Genomic DNA, 17,137 nt, shown 5'->3' on the forward strand with positions numbered 1-17,137 from the left:
CCTGATGTTCCCAAGCCAGGAAAGAAAAAGACGGAGATTCTGAGCTCATCAGATTCTCAGAGAAGGCATTTTATGTTTTGATCCAGGAGCTGAAACTGTACGATGGCCGCTTTTGAACGTATTTCAAGATGTCAGAGTGCAGTTTAAGCTCTTGTTAGCAGAGTGGGGACCACACACCTGAGAAGGCCTATTTAGCTGTGTGCCTGAGGCAAAATAGTTGTTGTTGTTGAGTGGTAGTTTACTATTAAAATTATTTTACTATTTCCGTTTCATTGTATATTCAGTACATGCACGCGATTTGAGCTATGCTGGTTGCGAAATGCAGTGTTCTGATTGGTTAGATCTGTTTCGAAACATCGGGAAAATCGAGCTTGGTCGGTGTGAACAGCTGCATGAAGAATAGATGAGTCCGAAAAATACTTACAAATATTACGAAATATATATTTCGTGCGAAATATAAAATACGCATGAAATATTCGCACAGATTTTATGTGTGAAAGTTTCTTAAACATGTAGAAAAGTCCAACATGGATCGAGGGGGGAGGGGGGAGAGAGGCTACGAGGGCGGATTATGAGAAATGACTTTTCAGGAATGTCGGCGCCTCCTACTAACCTGAGAACAATGTTACTTGAATAGAAAAGCTGTGCAAACACGTCTGGAGAAGAAAAAACAGCTTCTGACACGTTACTTGTTGGTATGTTTGCAATCCGATAGAGGCAGGGCTTCATTTCCTTTCTGTCACAGAGGAGACACAGAAGAAAACAGAGCCGCTATTGTTCTCTCTGACCAAATATCAAATTTTCAGGTAGACTAAGAATAGTTTTAATTCTGTCTTTATATTTATTCTTTACCCTCAGACCTTTACCCACCACTGCTGGTGAGGGAATAAAAACGAAAACAGTCCTTTAAACATTAGTTTATTGATATTGATATTTGACGTAGGGGCTGATACAAAGAGTTCCCAATTACATGTATTTCGAAGGTTGAGCGGCGGAGTTAAATCAACGGATCCTGTGTGGTTACCATAAAACCGAGCTGGTCTACTGAGTGGTTGATCTGCAGCAGAATGAACAGCGCAGGTAAGAAGTGAAATAGCAGGACAGCAGTGACCCTGCACAGACACCGAGTCCATGCAGGACACACGAAGGATGCAGGGATGAGCTTCTGGTAGTCGGCGCGACTACCAGCAGCAAATATGTTCCAGCAAATATATACATATTAATGCAAGGTGCATTTTTAAGGTTTCTTTGAAGTTTTTTGTTTGTTTTTTTTAAATTCTGAGACTAGATAAATACACAAAATTAAATATTCACTGATTAAATTAAATTTAAAAATTAATTAAATAACCTGTTGCCTAAACTTCTGTTAAATGGCGACCTGATATCAGTTAACCTGTTAATTGCATCATTTGGTTTTTATTTTCTCTCTGGGATTTATTTGTGCTTGAACAGCTTTACTTATAAACAGAGGTTGTTGTATTTTGTTGAGGAAACGATTCCAATGTGAATATTTTTTAGTTTTAGGATTTTTCTTTGACCTAAGTCCTGAAAGAAATGATGACTCTGTTTTTCATAGATGGATATACCTGTTTTTTCTAAAATAAACTTCTTCTTTTTTTTAATTTTTAAAAGGGTGCTGGTAAAAGAAAGCCAAAAGGATTTTTCTTCTTATGTTAATTGTCAGCATTACCACCTCATTCAATTTTAATATAGCTATTGATATGGATGGAAAATTGATATGGATTAGTTTATGCATTTTATTGAGTTGTAATTCTCTCACACTGTAACATTTATCTTTTGGATGGCGGCACAAAGATTGAAAGAATGTGAGAGACTGTGAGAAAGCTGTATGAAGATGGGAGAGAAAAAGAAACAAACATCTACAAATCTCTGCCAAAATCAACATCAAAGTTATAATGCTAAAGTAGCTTCTATTTTGCCCGCATACATATCTGCATTCAAGCACCTGAGCAAGGACTAAGCGACCCCACCTACTGTCCATTGTAGATAAAAGCAATCCATGACCTAGGACTCTGAAGTGTTCTTGTTACAACATGTAGAAGGGGAAGTAGGAGCCCTTTCAGTTGTATTCAGCTCTATTGAAATTAGGCTGAAAGACTTTTAAACAAACAAACAAACAAACCAGAATGACTCAGAAGAATAAGTCATAAAGAATACTAAGAACTGTAGAAGGAAAGTTAGACTGATTGCTGACAAGGGACACGATGGAGGAAAGTGAAGCTCAGAGTAGGACTTGGGACTCCAGGAATGTCCCACCATGAGGAGCCCCCAGGGCAGGCCCAGGACTTGCTAGAGAAATTATATCTCTTGCCTAACTTGTGAGTGTCTCTGTGTCCTCCTGGATGAGCTGGTTTGAGGGAAGCCTGGGTTTCTCTGCTCAGGCTGCTGCTTCAGTGACCAAAACCCCCCAAAACGGCAGAAAATAGATGCATGAAAGGATGGATGAGCTAAGACAGATTCTTGAAGATAAGGGGAAAAGGAATAATTCCCTCTGGAAGGGGAGACCTCTCTTAAACAGAGTGCACAGAGACCAGCCCTGGGTACATGAGCATACATTTCCCTTCCCACAACTGCTGAGGCCCAGCTTACACAATACTTATTATCCATAATAAACTTCAATGTTGATGTCATCCTCTGAGTGTTCACCTTATCCTAAGCAAAAACATCCCCCCGCCCCACCAAAAAAAAAAGGATAATTAATTAATGCATTTAAAAAAAACTTCTCGCTGTGTTAGTTTGAATGGTTTGTTTCTTATTTCTTTTTATTCCAGCTGCATATACCCCTCTCATGCCCACCTCAGCCAACACTTTCAGCAATGCCCCATTCTATGAAGGCAATGTGTCGGCAGGAGGTAAGAAAAGCCCAATTCCTCACATTAATGTTGTTGCATTAACCTAACCTGCTTTTTTTATAGCTTGTTTTATAACTTGAAGATCTTTATCATTGCTGGATGACGGTTCCTGCCCCCCTCCGCCTATATGAAGCCTGTTTTATGTTTTATGCAGATGTTTGCCTTTTTAACGAGTAGTTCAGACTATGTATGTAATAGTGGTATGTGAAAGAGAAAAGAGAGTTGAGAAGTAATCGGTGCTTAAGCTAATCTTAAAACTAGAGAGTGTGTCTGTCGCTCAAAACTCTGCCTCCCATTCTACTTATAGAAACTTTAAAAACTGTGAATCTCTGGGGGGGGGGTTGTGTTTTTGTCATTTTGTATGATGATTTGTGTAGAAGTCCACTTTGTTAGTCTTATTATTATTCTTCAGTGCCTAGTTGTCCTGTTTTGAGTTTCTTATATATCCTGTTTAGTTCCTTTATTATTTAGTATTTTCCCCTTGTGGCCTCTGTCTCTCTTCGTGTGTCTGTGTTTATATAGGTTGTGTGAGTTCTTGTGTCTTATTTCCTCCTCGTGTTTTATTCTGTTTTCCCCTGGCTGCCATGTTTCCCCATTAAGTCATGTTTCTGTGTCTGTCTGCATCTCTGTGAATGTTCCCATTACTTCCAGTTTTACTTTCTCTTGTCTGTGTGTGCCATGTTTTGTTTTACTTCTCTTACTCTGAAGGTACCTTATCTCATGTTTTATGTTTAGCTTTGTATCCTCTGTCTCGTTGTGTGTAATTAGCCCCAGCTGTGTGTGTGTGCGTTTCCTGTTCTCTCGTCATTACCTGTTAATTTAAGCCCTTTGTTTTCTTCTGTCCAGCGTTGCAATCTCCCTCATCCATGGCTGTGTATTTCCCTGTGTGTCTCTTTGTACGATTAGGTTCCAGTATTCCAGTTTAGGTTATTTTCTTTGTGTCACCTACACTTTTTGAGTTTACTTGAGACGTGAGTGTGCGTTTGGGTCCTTTCCTGCCTGCACACAGCTGACTTAAGACAGAATCAGAAATAAACCTGAGGGGTTGCAGTGGAGAACATGTTACAGTTCTGTTCTGATATGTAAATTTATTAACTGTATTTTGCCTTAATTGTGATTTCATGGTGACTTATTTATTTATTACATTTATTTGACTTAAACATGACAGTTAATACAACAACAAAAAAGAGGGGGTCAAATTTTAATATCAAAAGTAAAATGAGATGCATTACAATATATTGTCACCATTTTTGGGTGTGAGGTTAACATGCTTGTTTTTACTGGAATAGCTAACGCTAGCGTGGGCAGAACCCTCTTTCATTCGCACCACAAATTCCTCTGTGCAGGAACAGGCTTGTTCAGCTGCACACGTTGGCTGTGTCCCAATTCAGGGTGCTTGAAGTACGCGCACTACGCGTACTACGTACTATAAGTACGAGAAGTGAGGAAGTGAGAGGCTTGTGAAATGGGACGGTCTAGCCTTCGTCGCGCTGTTCAGGTTGCCTAGCAACCATGATACTAACCGCGAGAAACGCGAGATTGTGTGACATAAATGAAGAAGAAAAAAATGTTTTGTTGGTCATTCATTTTTGTCAGGACATCACTTTGATTAGTTGAGTATCTGAGGCTGAGACCACAGGACTGTAAAACATGATTGTTGGGCTTCATTTCTGTACTGAACAGTCATTACAAGAGTAGTTAGTAAATAACAATTAGCTCTTGTTGTTCATGAGACTAAAGTCATCTCACTGTGGTAATGTAAATATAATATGGCCAATATTATAGTATTGTCAGATTATTATGATATATATATATATATATATATATATATATATATATATATATATATATATATATATATAAACCTCCTCAACATGTCTTGAAGTTCTCCAGAGGCCTGGTAATGAACTAATCATTTGTTTCAGGTGTGTTGACCCAGGGTGAGATCTAAAACCTGCAGGACACAAATATGGCAGCAGTTTATCTCAATTAATGAGAGGAGATGGCATGTGTTTGGCTCCTTCACATAGTGGACATTGAGTTGTTGTGTGGGACACCAGTAGTCCATGTCTGTTGCTGTAACAGTAGTTCGTGTTTAGAGTAAAACATCCCAGCTCACTGACTTGATCGGGGCAATAGTGTGCCTAAAATGTTGCATAATTTTGCTAAGAGATCTGTTACTTTGTGGTAATCTTAGATGAGTAGTTTTATGGACAAAAACCACCAGGTCATTCAGTGTTCCCTTAGTGCCAAAATATAACAGATGTTGGTGTACTATAACTGAAGTAATGTTGTTAAGTCATTAAAGTCATATTCTTTTATTGTCATGACTGTATTTTAAGCTATTTTAATTTTTGTATGGTACCTGATTTATATGGAATATGGTTGAAGTAAACTAAAGTATAAAATACTTAGTCAGTCATTTGTTTAATAGTAACTTAACATTATATAATTCACATATAAAACTATGAATTGTAATTTTAAATGGTTTAAAAGCATGTAGAATAGCATATGTAGGCAAGTATATTTCTCCTTTTTTTTTTATCAAGAAGCAAAGACTTAAAGGAAAAAAAAGAAACAGGGCAGGTTTGGTGGTTGAATCATTCGTTCCCACAATGCCAAATGCCAAATCTACGCCCTTGAATTCATGTAACCAAAATGTGTCATTTACAAGTGAAGTCTTGACTAGGGATGGGTATCGAAAACCGGTTCTTGTTCCCACTGTTTCAATTCCTTGAAATTGTTTGCCATTTTTGCAAACGATTCCCTTATCGATTCCAGTCGCCCCGAATGACGTCACCACATTGCGGAGTGTCATTTACCTGGCAGGAAACACGGTGCCTAAGCGGCTCAAACACTAAAAAGTTTGATTATACTTTACGTGAACGGAAGACAACAACTTGCAATACTTGCAAAGTAGATATTTCATTTAAGGGAGGAAACACTACGAATATGCAAAAGCATTTGAACAAAGTCTGTAAGTTGTAAAAAGCTTTCAAAAAACACATATAGATTTTGTTTATTAAGCAGTTTCTCTTGTATACAAACATGAAGGAAAAAAAATCCCCTTTGAGGTTAAAATTATGCTAGCTTACTCAAAATTACTCAAAAGCATTGGAACTCAATTTTAGGAACATTGGCAAGTTTTGAGTCTTTTAGAAGGGGAAAGTGTCAGGTAAATGTAATCTTAATTTTAGTTTTCTGAGCCATTATTCTGCTGGCATGTCAGTAGGAACTGATATTCCCATAGATGGATATAATCATTTTTCTAAAATTAATAATTCCAAATAAAAATAAATAGAAAGGGAAAAATCTGTGTGAAGATGGCAAAAACATTAAGATGTGGCCAAAGTCAACACTGAACTTATAATGTCAAGGTAGCTTCTGTTTTGCCTGCATTCACTGATGCGTGAAATTGTGTTACACCGTTATCAAATGTCACCTTTTTTTTTTTCTTTTTTTTTTTACAAAGGACATTTTGCTTGTTTTAGGCCAAGCTTAATTAAAGCTGGCTTTTCTGTTTTCGACTTTTAGTTCTGCATGTTTGCTGAACGAGGTTCGTGGTATAGGGCCCAAACCTCCTAAGCTGTTCGGTTAGAACTTTAGTGTGAATGAAAATTTTTAAGTTCATCCAAAATATTGGTTTCAATGGTTTGTTTCTTCTTGTTTGTTCCAGCTATGTACCCACCGGTCATGGCACCCCAAGCCAACATGTTTGGCAATGTCCCAGGCTATGAAGGCACTGTGCCAGGAGGAGGTAAGAAAAGCCCGGTTCACATAATTCCTCACATTAATGCTGTTGCTGGTACTTGAAAATTTGTCATTGATGCAGGAGGTTTCCTGCCTCCTCCCATGCCCATGGAGCCAGTAGCCCCACCCCAACCCGCCCCTGAAAATCCTGAATGGAGGTACGACATATTATCTGTGTCTTTCAGCTGCTCAACAACCAGTAGAATATTCTGGTTTAACACAGAGTTTATGTGTTTTGTAGCATCCCCTCTCTGTCTGAAAATGCAGCTCGTGAGGCTTTAAAGGAATTTGTGTCGTCTCATTGCTGCTACGGTGACGCACCAGTCACTCAGGGAGTCATCACCTCCATGGAGCCATTCAACACATTTAGGGTGATTAAATGTTCCCTTTTTATAATGCTGTCAGCATCAGTGATGCTGAGGACTGAGTTACCTCCATATCTGCTTTTACTATCTCTGCAACAGACTGGTTTGAACTGTTTGTACTCATAGTTTTCTAAACATTTGACCAAAGGACATAATTGAATGATAATGAACTGTTAAGAATAAACCTATGTAATGATTCTTTTTGCTCAAAAACCTGAGGGGTTTTAGTAAGTGTCCAGACCTGCTGAAGTAGTAGTTTGCCAGGACTTTTCATCACACCCTCAAGACTCTTGCAAGTAGCTCAAAGAATATGGAATACCGGTTCCAAATACCAGTTTTACCACAAAATTTGTTATGCAGTAATATGATGCCCAGTTATATGAAACCAAATTGGAAATACGTTGTATGTTACAAGTTTAAACAAATTGTGGATTTAATATCACAACTATCTCAGGTTCTACACTTTTAACAGTGAGAGTGAAAATAGTTCTTGTTATTCAATATTTCCACCCCCATTTGTCTCCATCTTATACTTATTTTGACAATAAGATGTTTTTTCTCATTCTACATGTGCATTAATACAACTCCTTCCTGATCCAGAAACAGACTGAAGGCTCATACAGTACCAGGCTGACAGGCAATAGCTGCATGAGCAGTGTTATTACAAAGTCCTTCTAAGTGATGACATCTTGAGCATGCAGAGACAAAATAAAGGCAAAGATGTGTTGTCAAAGAGGACAGTCTCAGTTCAAAAAACTGTTTCACATCAGTTTAAAACAAACCTTAACTTGCACATGGCTGACATGTGACCTGAAAAACTTTAAAGTGACATTCAATTGTGAATAAAATCATAACGCCTGTAACGTGTATCTGACACAACAAATATGCTTTTATTTTAACATGTCCAACTTTTTGCACATGATGCATAGAAACGTATGTTTCACTTTCACTCTGATGTGAAATATAGAGAAATTAGCACAGTAATGTTATCAGCAAATCCAGTTTCTCTCAGTAAAGTCTGTTTTTTTGTTCCTTAGTACCGTCTGGAGACATTCACTGAGTCCAGGTCAACTGACTGGGCCCACAAACCACATGAAGGTAAACGCACATTTTCATTTTGTTAAATCCAAACCTGATGTGGAGCCATTAAAATGTTCATTTTCATTTGTTTCCTTGAGCCATGCTCTATAATGTTCTGTTATTATAGAGCAAGGCTGGATGCTTTTTAATCTGATGGTAGAGTTTTGTTGTTTCCTCTTACCAAACCACATTTTTCACTTTGTTCTTGACCACACTCAAAGTTTATGGCCTTGTGAGGGATTAAAAACAATAGTGTGATACTCAGAGCCTATTATGAATCAAACTCCAGAACAACTGATTAATAAATAGTGTTTTACCTGAAAGAGTTAAATCTGGAAATTTGCTTTGGTTTTCATAATAATGAAATGCCTTTTTTTATTAATCATTGCGTAAACCTACTGACAATGCAGTAACTTACTATACTAGTAGTTTATTGACTGTCATTTTCTGTGATCTCGTGTATTTAAAAGGTGAGACTGCTGACTTTTACACCCAGCCCGCTCCACGACCATGGGAGGTCCAGGCCACACCCCCCAAACTTTTCAGTGACCACACAGAGAAGATCCGGGTGCCCTACACGTCCTCCGTCAAGGTGGCTGAATAACAAAAGCTATCTATCAAAGTGCTGGGTTACCTGCAGTTTAGTTCTGAGCTTTAAGCTTGAAGATATATATACTTAAAGAATGGGATACTTGAAATCTGTGAAGATTTGAGTTCCTGAATGAGCTGGTTGCTAACATAGCACGAGGTGTCAGTGCTATAGTCACATGTAGTTTTCACTTTAGCTGGAGCTCTAATTAGAAGTTAATTAGAACACAAACTGTGTGTGAGGAATCTAAGGAGAACTCCCCATCAGTGTGATTCTGAAAAGTTTTTACCTTTTACTCATTTTTATCTTTTTTGTGTGTGTTTGTGTTTAGCAATGCCACACGTGCAATGCAGCAGGTACTGAGCAATGCAAGGAGTGCAGTGGAAGTGGAAAAGTAAGGAAACTCTCAATAGTAAATAATAAGACATGAAAAGTGTAATCAAGGTACAATTAAAACATTTGCTTATTTGTGTCGTTGTAGAAATCTTGCCTGATGTGTAATGGTGGGGCAAGGTCCGATCCAGCCTGCACTCGCTGTAATGGCACAGGCAAAGACAGGTACTGAATGGTCACACAAACTGAAAATAAAACAGAAAAAACACCAGTTTCAAAGCTTATATTTTGTATTATCTTCATCTACCTTTTTCTTTTTAAACATGCAAACTAATAATGATACGCTGAATTAAACAATTACAATTGAAATGATTCAGTGTTAATAAATTGGGATCAGACCTCCTATTCTTTTTTTTAATGTTGGCAAGCAAGTACAAGAATTGTCTCCTGAAATTCATAGATTTTAGATTCTGATTGTTCTGAATTTGTGTTTTCAAATAATTTATTCACTATTAACATTTTAAAGTCAAAAACACAGCTTAATATATTGCATTTTGATTAGATCATATTTGCATGAAAATGTTGGGGTTGTGAGCGTGTAGAAAATAATGTCAGTAGGGATTGTTGGCCCCTAGGTGAATTTCTATTAATAAAACTGTACTATACTATGGAGCCTCTACCTCATGTTTTCCCCTTCAGATACAGGTGACCCAATCAAACGCAACAATACACAGTTTAAACCCCACTTCCGTCTTAGAAGACTATTTGGTGAGCTGTGCGAAGTAGATATCTACTTATCAGACTCAGAAAACAGCCAGCTGGGATGATGATGGACTTTTTCTCTATACAGGGAATGAGGTGACTCTTTTACATGTACTGAGCAGAGCGTGAGACTTTCAGACTTTGAGGGTTTATAAACTTGTGAAAAAATGGCTTCATAACGTGTTTGTCAGCGTTATGGACTGCAAGTTCTAACATGAATAATGAATTGAATTACAGTCAGTTAACAGCTAAGCTTTTCATTCAGGCATTCATCTGGCCCTCTCTGTTGATCAATCACAAAGCTATTTATTTAGTAACTTTAGTTTTTATTCTGAAGCTGTGGTGCTGAATGGCTTAATGAAAATTGGAATGGAATCAGACAACCCCCTTCTCACACACACACGCACACACACAGTCATGTCATCAGTACTGTCATGGGACAGTGTCAGTTTGTTTCAGCTGGTTTGAGACACCTCTGGGAGGTGACAGCTCTGGGAGGCATTGCAAGCCTGCAGCAAGTTTTTCCTGGTCTACTTGTATGTCTGTCATTTCCTCAGAACATACCAAAGTCATAACCTTTAGCCTATTTTTTTTTTCCTTAGCAGTTTTTCTCTTTCTTTTCAAGAGTCCACCGAATAAATCACTTTTTCTTCTTTTTCTGCATGTCCATTCATTTTCTGCTTAAATCTCTGCTCATGTCCTCAATGATGCTTTATTTTACTCAAATTAAAAGCAAAAGTAGAAGTATTACAAAAGCAAGAAAAGCCTCATTAAACAATTGTTTTATAGATGAATGTTTTATAAAATAAAGGGTTTAACAATTTAAAGAGTGAAATAAAATGCTGTTGTTGCTATTTGTTGCTTCAGGGACTTCTAACTGACGCTACAGACTCAACTGATCATCTGTCTGCTCCCATCTGCCATCTAGTTATCCCACAATAACTGGGATAACTTTTTGTAAAGAAATGATCATCTAACCCAATAAATATGAGCAAAGGAAGAAATCAGTCAAAAAATGTTCAGCAGGATGTGAAATCATAAGTTACTTTTATTTATTTAACAAACTTTTAAAAATACATTTGATAATTAAAGTCTTTTATGAGTGTATCCTGGTTGAAGATGGGCAGCAATATTGACAAAATAAACAAATATCGGATTTTTTTAAAGTTAAAACAAAATCTAGAGAATCGACAATGGTCAAGACTGAGTCAAACATATTTAAATGATTTTATTCACTTCAATGTGGACTTATGTAACAAAGAAAAAATTGGAAAAAAAAAATTTGTATGTCTATAAGTAACCAAAAATAATGAGTTATGTGTCTGTGTGTGTTTAGGTGTACAAACTGTAATGGTAGTGGGAAAAAGCAATGTGAAACCTGTAAAGGAAAACGTCAACTGCTGACCTACATTGAGCTAAAAGTGGAATGGTGAGTACAAGTACAACAGCAGTTTCAGTGTTCCTATATTTCCTATGATTCCTGTATGAAGATTGGGTTCTTCAAGTGTGTTTTAGGTGTCATTTGGAAAATTCAAATGGTCCTGGAGGAGGTTGCAGAAGTATATAAAGACACTCAATTTAACTCCTTTAAATGGTTTAAATTTGTTTCTAAAGCCCTTGAAGCCAATTTTATGCTACATGTCCTGGATACTTGCAGAGTTAATTAAGGATACTTAAGGTTTTGTTTGAGGTCTGTTTGTTTTGACAGACCTCAAACAAACTTCACTCAGTGAAGCAGTGGGCAGCCACTAAGCAGGCGCCCAGGGAGCAGTGTGTAGGGACGGTACCTTGCTCAGGGATACCTCAGGGTAGCCGTTCAGTGGATTCGACCCCCGACCTTCTGATCATGGGGCGTCCACTCTACCTACTGAGCTATCCCTGCCCCAAACTATGTTTGGGTGGTGTGGTGGCTTGCACTGCATCACAGCAGGAAGATCATGAGTTCAACTCCATAATCTGGTCAGGGCCTTTCTGTGTGGAGTGGAGTGCTCTCTGTGGGTACTCAGGCCTCCTTTCACAGTCCAAAGACATGCAGTTACTGGTGGTGATTCTAAATTGCCCTTAGGTGTGAACGGTTGTCTGTCTCTCTGTGTTAGAACTGCAACAGACTAGCCGCCTGTCCAAGGTGTACCCCACCTCTTCCCCTTGCACTCATGCAACCCTGCTAAGGATAAGCGGAAGAGAATAAATGTTTTTTTGAGTGATGCTTTGGTGCCCTCTAGTCAATAAAGATGAAAATTACATGCTGCGAGTTTAAATTGAAAACAATAGAAACTTGATTGGTTAAAACTTGAAATGATTGATTCATGTAGTATTGTATTCATCAGGATGTAGAGTGTGTGTTATATCTGTATTATATTTTATATTTGATGGATACAGCATGAATATAGTTCATATCTGTGTGTTTGTGTTTAGGAAAAACCATGTGGAAGATCATCTGGTGGAGCAGAGCTGTGGTCTGAAGAGTGATAACCTGCGCTCAGTAAAAGGGAAGGAGCTGTTCAAGAGCAGCCAGAACCTGGTAAACACACACACACACACACACACAATGTAGCTTCACTTTGAATCCTAATAAGATTTTTTTTTTTTTTAATACCAAAATTTCATACAAAAAACTACATCTCAGTAGTTTCACACAGTCGTTTGGAATGTTGTATTCTATGTTTGAAATGTTGAAATAATCTCCATAAATTAAACATAAAGCCACTGCAGGAACTCACCTCAGACAGGTGTAGTTGAGATAAATGTAAAGGTTGGGGAGAAGGAAAACACATTGCTGGGGTTAGCTGTGTGAATATTGTGAATTAAACTCTGTCTTTCTTCTCTCAGGTCTACCCACTGCTTGGCTTTCCAAACCCAGCAGTCTCTCAGGCCTCTGAGCGTCTGATCAAAGAACATCAAACTAAGTATGGCCAAACCTCCAGGATTCTGCAGCAGGTAGGCCGACACACAGCTCAAGAGAAAAATTATCCAGATCTTGTCCAGAGTGTGGAAGGAAAGAAAACAGCTATCCTTGTTTCATCAGCAGTTAATTCTAGTTGAAATATAATTGATTTGAGCTGAAATTCCATTATTTGTAGTTGAAGCAGCAAGGAAAATGTGCAAAGTTTACTTTAGACTTCTGTTTTGAGTCTATAGGCTATAGTGTAGTCACCCCCAGTGGCCAGCCTGTGTCGGTGTGCCTGTGTTACTCTGCAATTTATTGCTTTTCTCTGCAAAATATTTAACTTAACTGATTCCTCAGTTGGTCAATAGAAAAATCATAAGACTGTTCAATTAGTAAAGTAATTGACTGCTACAGAAGCTCGAGAGATAAGGTGACCTATAAAGATAACTAAAGCTATCTTGAATGATTTGATGGTGGTTGAAGAGTTAGCTGTTATATAAACACTCAAAAAAGGGGAATTAATTGTTGGAATTTTTGTTAAAGAAAAGGACATAAAGGTTTGAAGCTGGTCGATTGAAGATTAACACAAATCTAAAACGTGGCTAAGAAAAGTGCTCATTTCCTTTACTCCAGCTTTCAGTCAATGCTAAGCTAAGCTAAAGTATTCTGACTCAAGCTGACGCGCTCTGATATTGTTGAAAGTTTTCCTTTAATATGAATCCCTCCATCTCTCTCTCTTTCAGAGGCAGACGGTCGAGCTGATCCCCATCACTCAGGTGAACTACAAGTGGAAAGACAAGAGCTACGTCTACTACGTGTACGGCAACGAGCGCAAAGTCAGTGCTGACAACTACCCAGAGACCTGCTGCTGCGTCATCCTGTAGACTCACAAATAAACACAATTCAGAAGCAGAATGTGCAGCCATCACTTTGGGTTGTGAAGCTCAAGCACACTTGGCTTATGCAGCAGGACAATGTCTGAAATACAATAGAGTCTACTTCTGAATGGTTTTAAAAAAAAAAAAAAAAAAATAGATAAAGAACAAAAAGTGAAGGTTTTAAAGTGACCTAAGAAAAGTTTGGACTTATATCAGATTGCGATTTTTGCCTTTCATGCTCAAAAACTCTTGAGCGTGGCTGAATTTAAACAATCCTACAAATAAGAGTGGGCTATTATTCCTCTACAGCGATATGAAAGAGTCATGGCCAGTTATCACAAATGTCTGACTGCAGTTTTTGCTGCCAAGGGTCGCACAAGCTCTTATTAAGTTTAGGTTTAGCAGCAACTGCTTTTTACCCCTTAAGCGTAGAAGGCTGATGGGGTATCGTTGTCACCCCACCGGCCAGGCATGTGGTCGGGTGGTGTGGACACCCAAGTTTGTGAATGTAATAACTCAAGAACAAGGCACTGTAATATCTTAAAAATTGCAATTCTTCATTAAACCCCTGAGGAAATTATATAAACACCTGCACCACCAGGAAATGAACCCAGGACACAAGAGTGGTAACCTTGTATTATGCCACTACACAAGCAAAATAAGCTCGGCCTGACACCACACCGTGCATCTACTAGGAAACTGAGGGTTAGCACTGGCGGCTGCCAGTATTTTTCACGTAGTATCAGGTAGGTTTGGTTAACGTTTTTCCCTTGATGAATGAAATCATCAGTTAAACAGTGTATTTTGTATTTTCTCTGGTTATCTTTGTGTAGAATTAAAACGTTTTTGATTTGAAACATTAAAGTATGACACATATGTTAAGAAGTAAGATATCAGGAAGGGGGCGAATACTTTTTCACAATAATGTAAGTGGTCAAGCTAAAGGAATAACTGTGATATTTCACATCTTATAATGCTTCATTTAGAGCTACTGTATCCATACAACCCAGTCTCATAGGAAAACATATAACAGACTGTGGGGATTATATCATTTTATATCGTGTTTATTCTCTTATATCCTTTTTATTAAGCTTTGAGTAGTGGCATTTGATTAAAACATTTATTCAATATATATTACACATATAGTTTCAAGCATGTTATTACATATATTGTAAGAATGTGCTTATGAAAGAGTTGGCCTTCTGTCTGGGATGAGGTTACAAGCTTTATCTGGTGAGATGAGAGGTGAGACAGAGTGCAGTGAGGTCGAGACAGTTCGCCTGCATACACAGACAGTATATAGATTCATTTCTAGGTTCGAGTTAAGATATATTTTGCTTGTAACTGCATTTTGTGCCTGCATAAGCAACAATTTTTGTAGAATGTGTTTCTGATGTTCCAGAGATAAGCGAGAATAAGAAGATCAATAGGAAGCACCTGGCGTGGAGACGGAGAAAATGTCTTTTTGAGTGTGTGTCAAAGGTTGTCAGCAGAAGAGCTGTGGTTACTGTAACTTATGCATGTTATGTATCTGCTTTGGCGCATGAAGGGGCGTTATACCCTGACATATAAAAACATTTTAAGTATGCTGTTTTGGGGGATTTATGCTGAGGATTGTGATGGTGTATTTCCTTCACACAAGTGTTTAATAAAATCATTGTTTTGACGCACTTGGACCAGCAGTCGTTTGTCTCACACCTCAATCACGAATCGGGACAAGACACACCGGTCCACTGCATCCATTTCACACTTTGCTTCTACAAAAAGTGAAACGGACAGGCACGCAGAAGTTGCATCACCAGCAGGGGTAGATAATATATTAAAGCCACCAAGTCAGTAGTGAACAAAAAACATATGATGTACATTCCAATGTCCTTAATCACCAGAAATGATTAAGCAGGGCAGATAATAATATATATTTATATATGTAAATAGGTTCATAATGTCTGTTTAAACACTTTCCTGTGATTATTTTCATGTAGGCTTGAAATAAAATATCTCCCTCCGCTGTTACTGCAACTTACTGCAAGTTCTGCATGCGTGTCCTTATCATACTTTGGAGATATCAGATGAAGATGATTCAAATTTTTGCAGGGACTTAAGGACATTTGAATTTTTTTTTATATAATAGAATTATGAATATAATATGTACCTTCACACAATGTTTATAGCAAGTCGCTGTAAAAAACTGCAGCACTTTGTGAAGGATGGCTACATTTGGGCTGGGTTTATTTGTTTTCACATTTACACTAACAGGAAATGTTTACTGTTGGTGATTTTTGTAATATAATGATGTTGCCAATCAAACTACTATCCTATAGTTACCAATTGCTGTACACTTACTCTTCCTTACTGCCCACTTAATTTCACTTCCTGTGGAAGGTTTTTGCTATGCTCTGAAGGCAAAAACCAGCCTCATGTGCCTCTAACTGAAGGTGTTTCTGTGTTACCAAAAAGTTTACTCCAAACATGTGCCAGTATGTGCCACTATAGCATCTTCAGTATTACAAGAAAACATCCTTTTATCCATCTAAAACTTTCAAAAACAATGGCGTGCTACTTTCTGTAGACGTGACTTCAACTTTAAACAATGTGTGATTAAATGTTTCCTCTAGAAAAAAATCTGACTAATCACAGTTGAAAGGTGAAATAAAAACATGAGATGATGGCATTAGCCTGTGGGTTAACCTCTTAATATGTTGCCTTATGTGTTCCATTTAATATACTATCTACAGTCCTGTTCTCTTTTGCTGCTTATGCGATTCTGACATGAAAAAATGTGGAACATATATAAAGTGCTTGGTTTAGGATCATAGAACATTAAAATGTTTTGCCAGCAGAAAAACACAATCAAATAATAAAGCTTTGTCTTTGAAACTATTACCGAGGCTCATCAGGGAAAGACAAAAACACTATGTCTGTGAAGGTTCTCAGTCATCCAGGTCATCGTAGTCAAAGGAGCTTGCAAAGAAAAGCGTCTGGACTTCTTTAAGTTACTTGAAGACGTTTCACCTCTCATCCGAGAGGCTTCTTCAGTTCTAAGGTCAAATGGTGGAGAGTCCCAGATATAAACCTAGTGGGAGTGTCCCCCCACAGAGGGACAAAAGGACCCCCTGATGATCCTCTAATCGCCTGAGCCAAGGTGTGGAACTGGGTGTGGGTCCCAATCAGCCAGAGTTTCAGGTGAGTTCATTGTGAAACCTGGCCCCACCTTATCATGCGAATTCCTGAGGTCAGATGGCCCAGGGTGTGAGTGGGCGTTAAGGCGTCTGGGAAGGGATCTCAAAACTGGATTATAGATGGCAGAGAGTTGGTGTCGTAAACCACCGCCTCGTAAACCACCCCGTCGTAAACCGTGCCCGTGTCCTGTAGCAGGACACGCTACAGCAGAGCCACCTCCACAGGACAAGATTCAGCTGTCCATCTGCATCTTAAGGATAAAGGACACTCTTTCGAGGATGCCAATGTTCACATTTTGGACAGAGAGGACAGATGGTTTGAAAGAGGAGTAAAAGAAGCCATCTATGTCCACTGTGAGCGACCATCTTTGAACAGAGGCGGTGGTTTACGACACCAACTCTCTGCCATCTATAATCCAGTTTTGAGATCCCTTCCCAGAC

At 38.3% G+C, this 17,137-nt stretch overlaps 1 protein-coding gene across 1 annotated transcript; it reads left to right on the forward strand.

Moving 5' to 3' along the window:
• The first annotated feature begins 553 nt into the window (after nt 1-553).
• Nucleotides 554-15,187, forward strand: LOC146518089 (protein SSUH2 homolog). Its single transcript, XM_085159407.1, has 14 exons — nt 554-806; nt 984-1,080; nt 2,793-2,873; nt 6,550-6,630; nt 6,706-6,781; nt 6,865-6,994; nt 8,026-8,086; nt 8,539-8,660; nt 8,989-9,051; nt 9,139-9,215; nt 11,089-11,181; nt 12,168-12,273; nt 12,582-12,689; nt 13,383-15,187. The coding sequence occupies exons 2-14, from the start codon at nt 1,068-1,070 to the stop codon at nt 13,521-13,523; spliced, it is 1,152 nt and encodes a 383-aa protein (XP_085015533.1). The 5' UTR covers nt 554-806; nt 984-1,067; the 3' UTR covers nt 13,524-15,187.
• Nucleotides 15,188-17,137: the final 1,950 nt, after the last annotated feature.

The sequence above is a fragment of the Neolamprologus multifasciatus genome, chromosome 5, assembly GCF_963576455.1.
Source record: "Neolamprologus multifasciatus chromosome 5, fNeoMul1.2, whole genome shotgun sequence".
Taxonomy (NCBI): domain Eukaryota; kingdom Metazoa; phylum Chordata; class Actinopteri; order Cichliformes; family Cichlidae; genus Neolamprologus; species Neolamprologus multifasciatus.

What these genes read in the sequence shown, in the direction of transcription:
- LOC146518089 (XM_085159407.1), top strand. An exon ending in AGCCATTCAACACATTTAGG is followed by an intron (nt 6,995 to 8,025) that starts GTGATTAAATGT and finishes TTTGTTCCTTAG; the next exon opens with TACCGTCTGGAGACATTCAC. An exon ending in TCAAGAGCAGCCAGAACCTG is followed by an intron (nt 12,274 to 12,581) that starts GTAAACACACAC and finishes TTCTTCTCTCAG; the next exon opens with GTCTACCCACTGCTTGGCTT.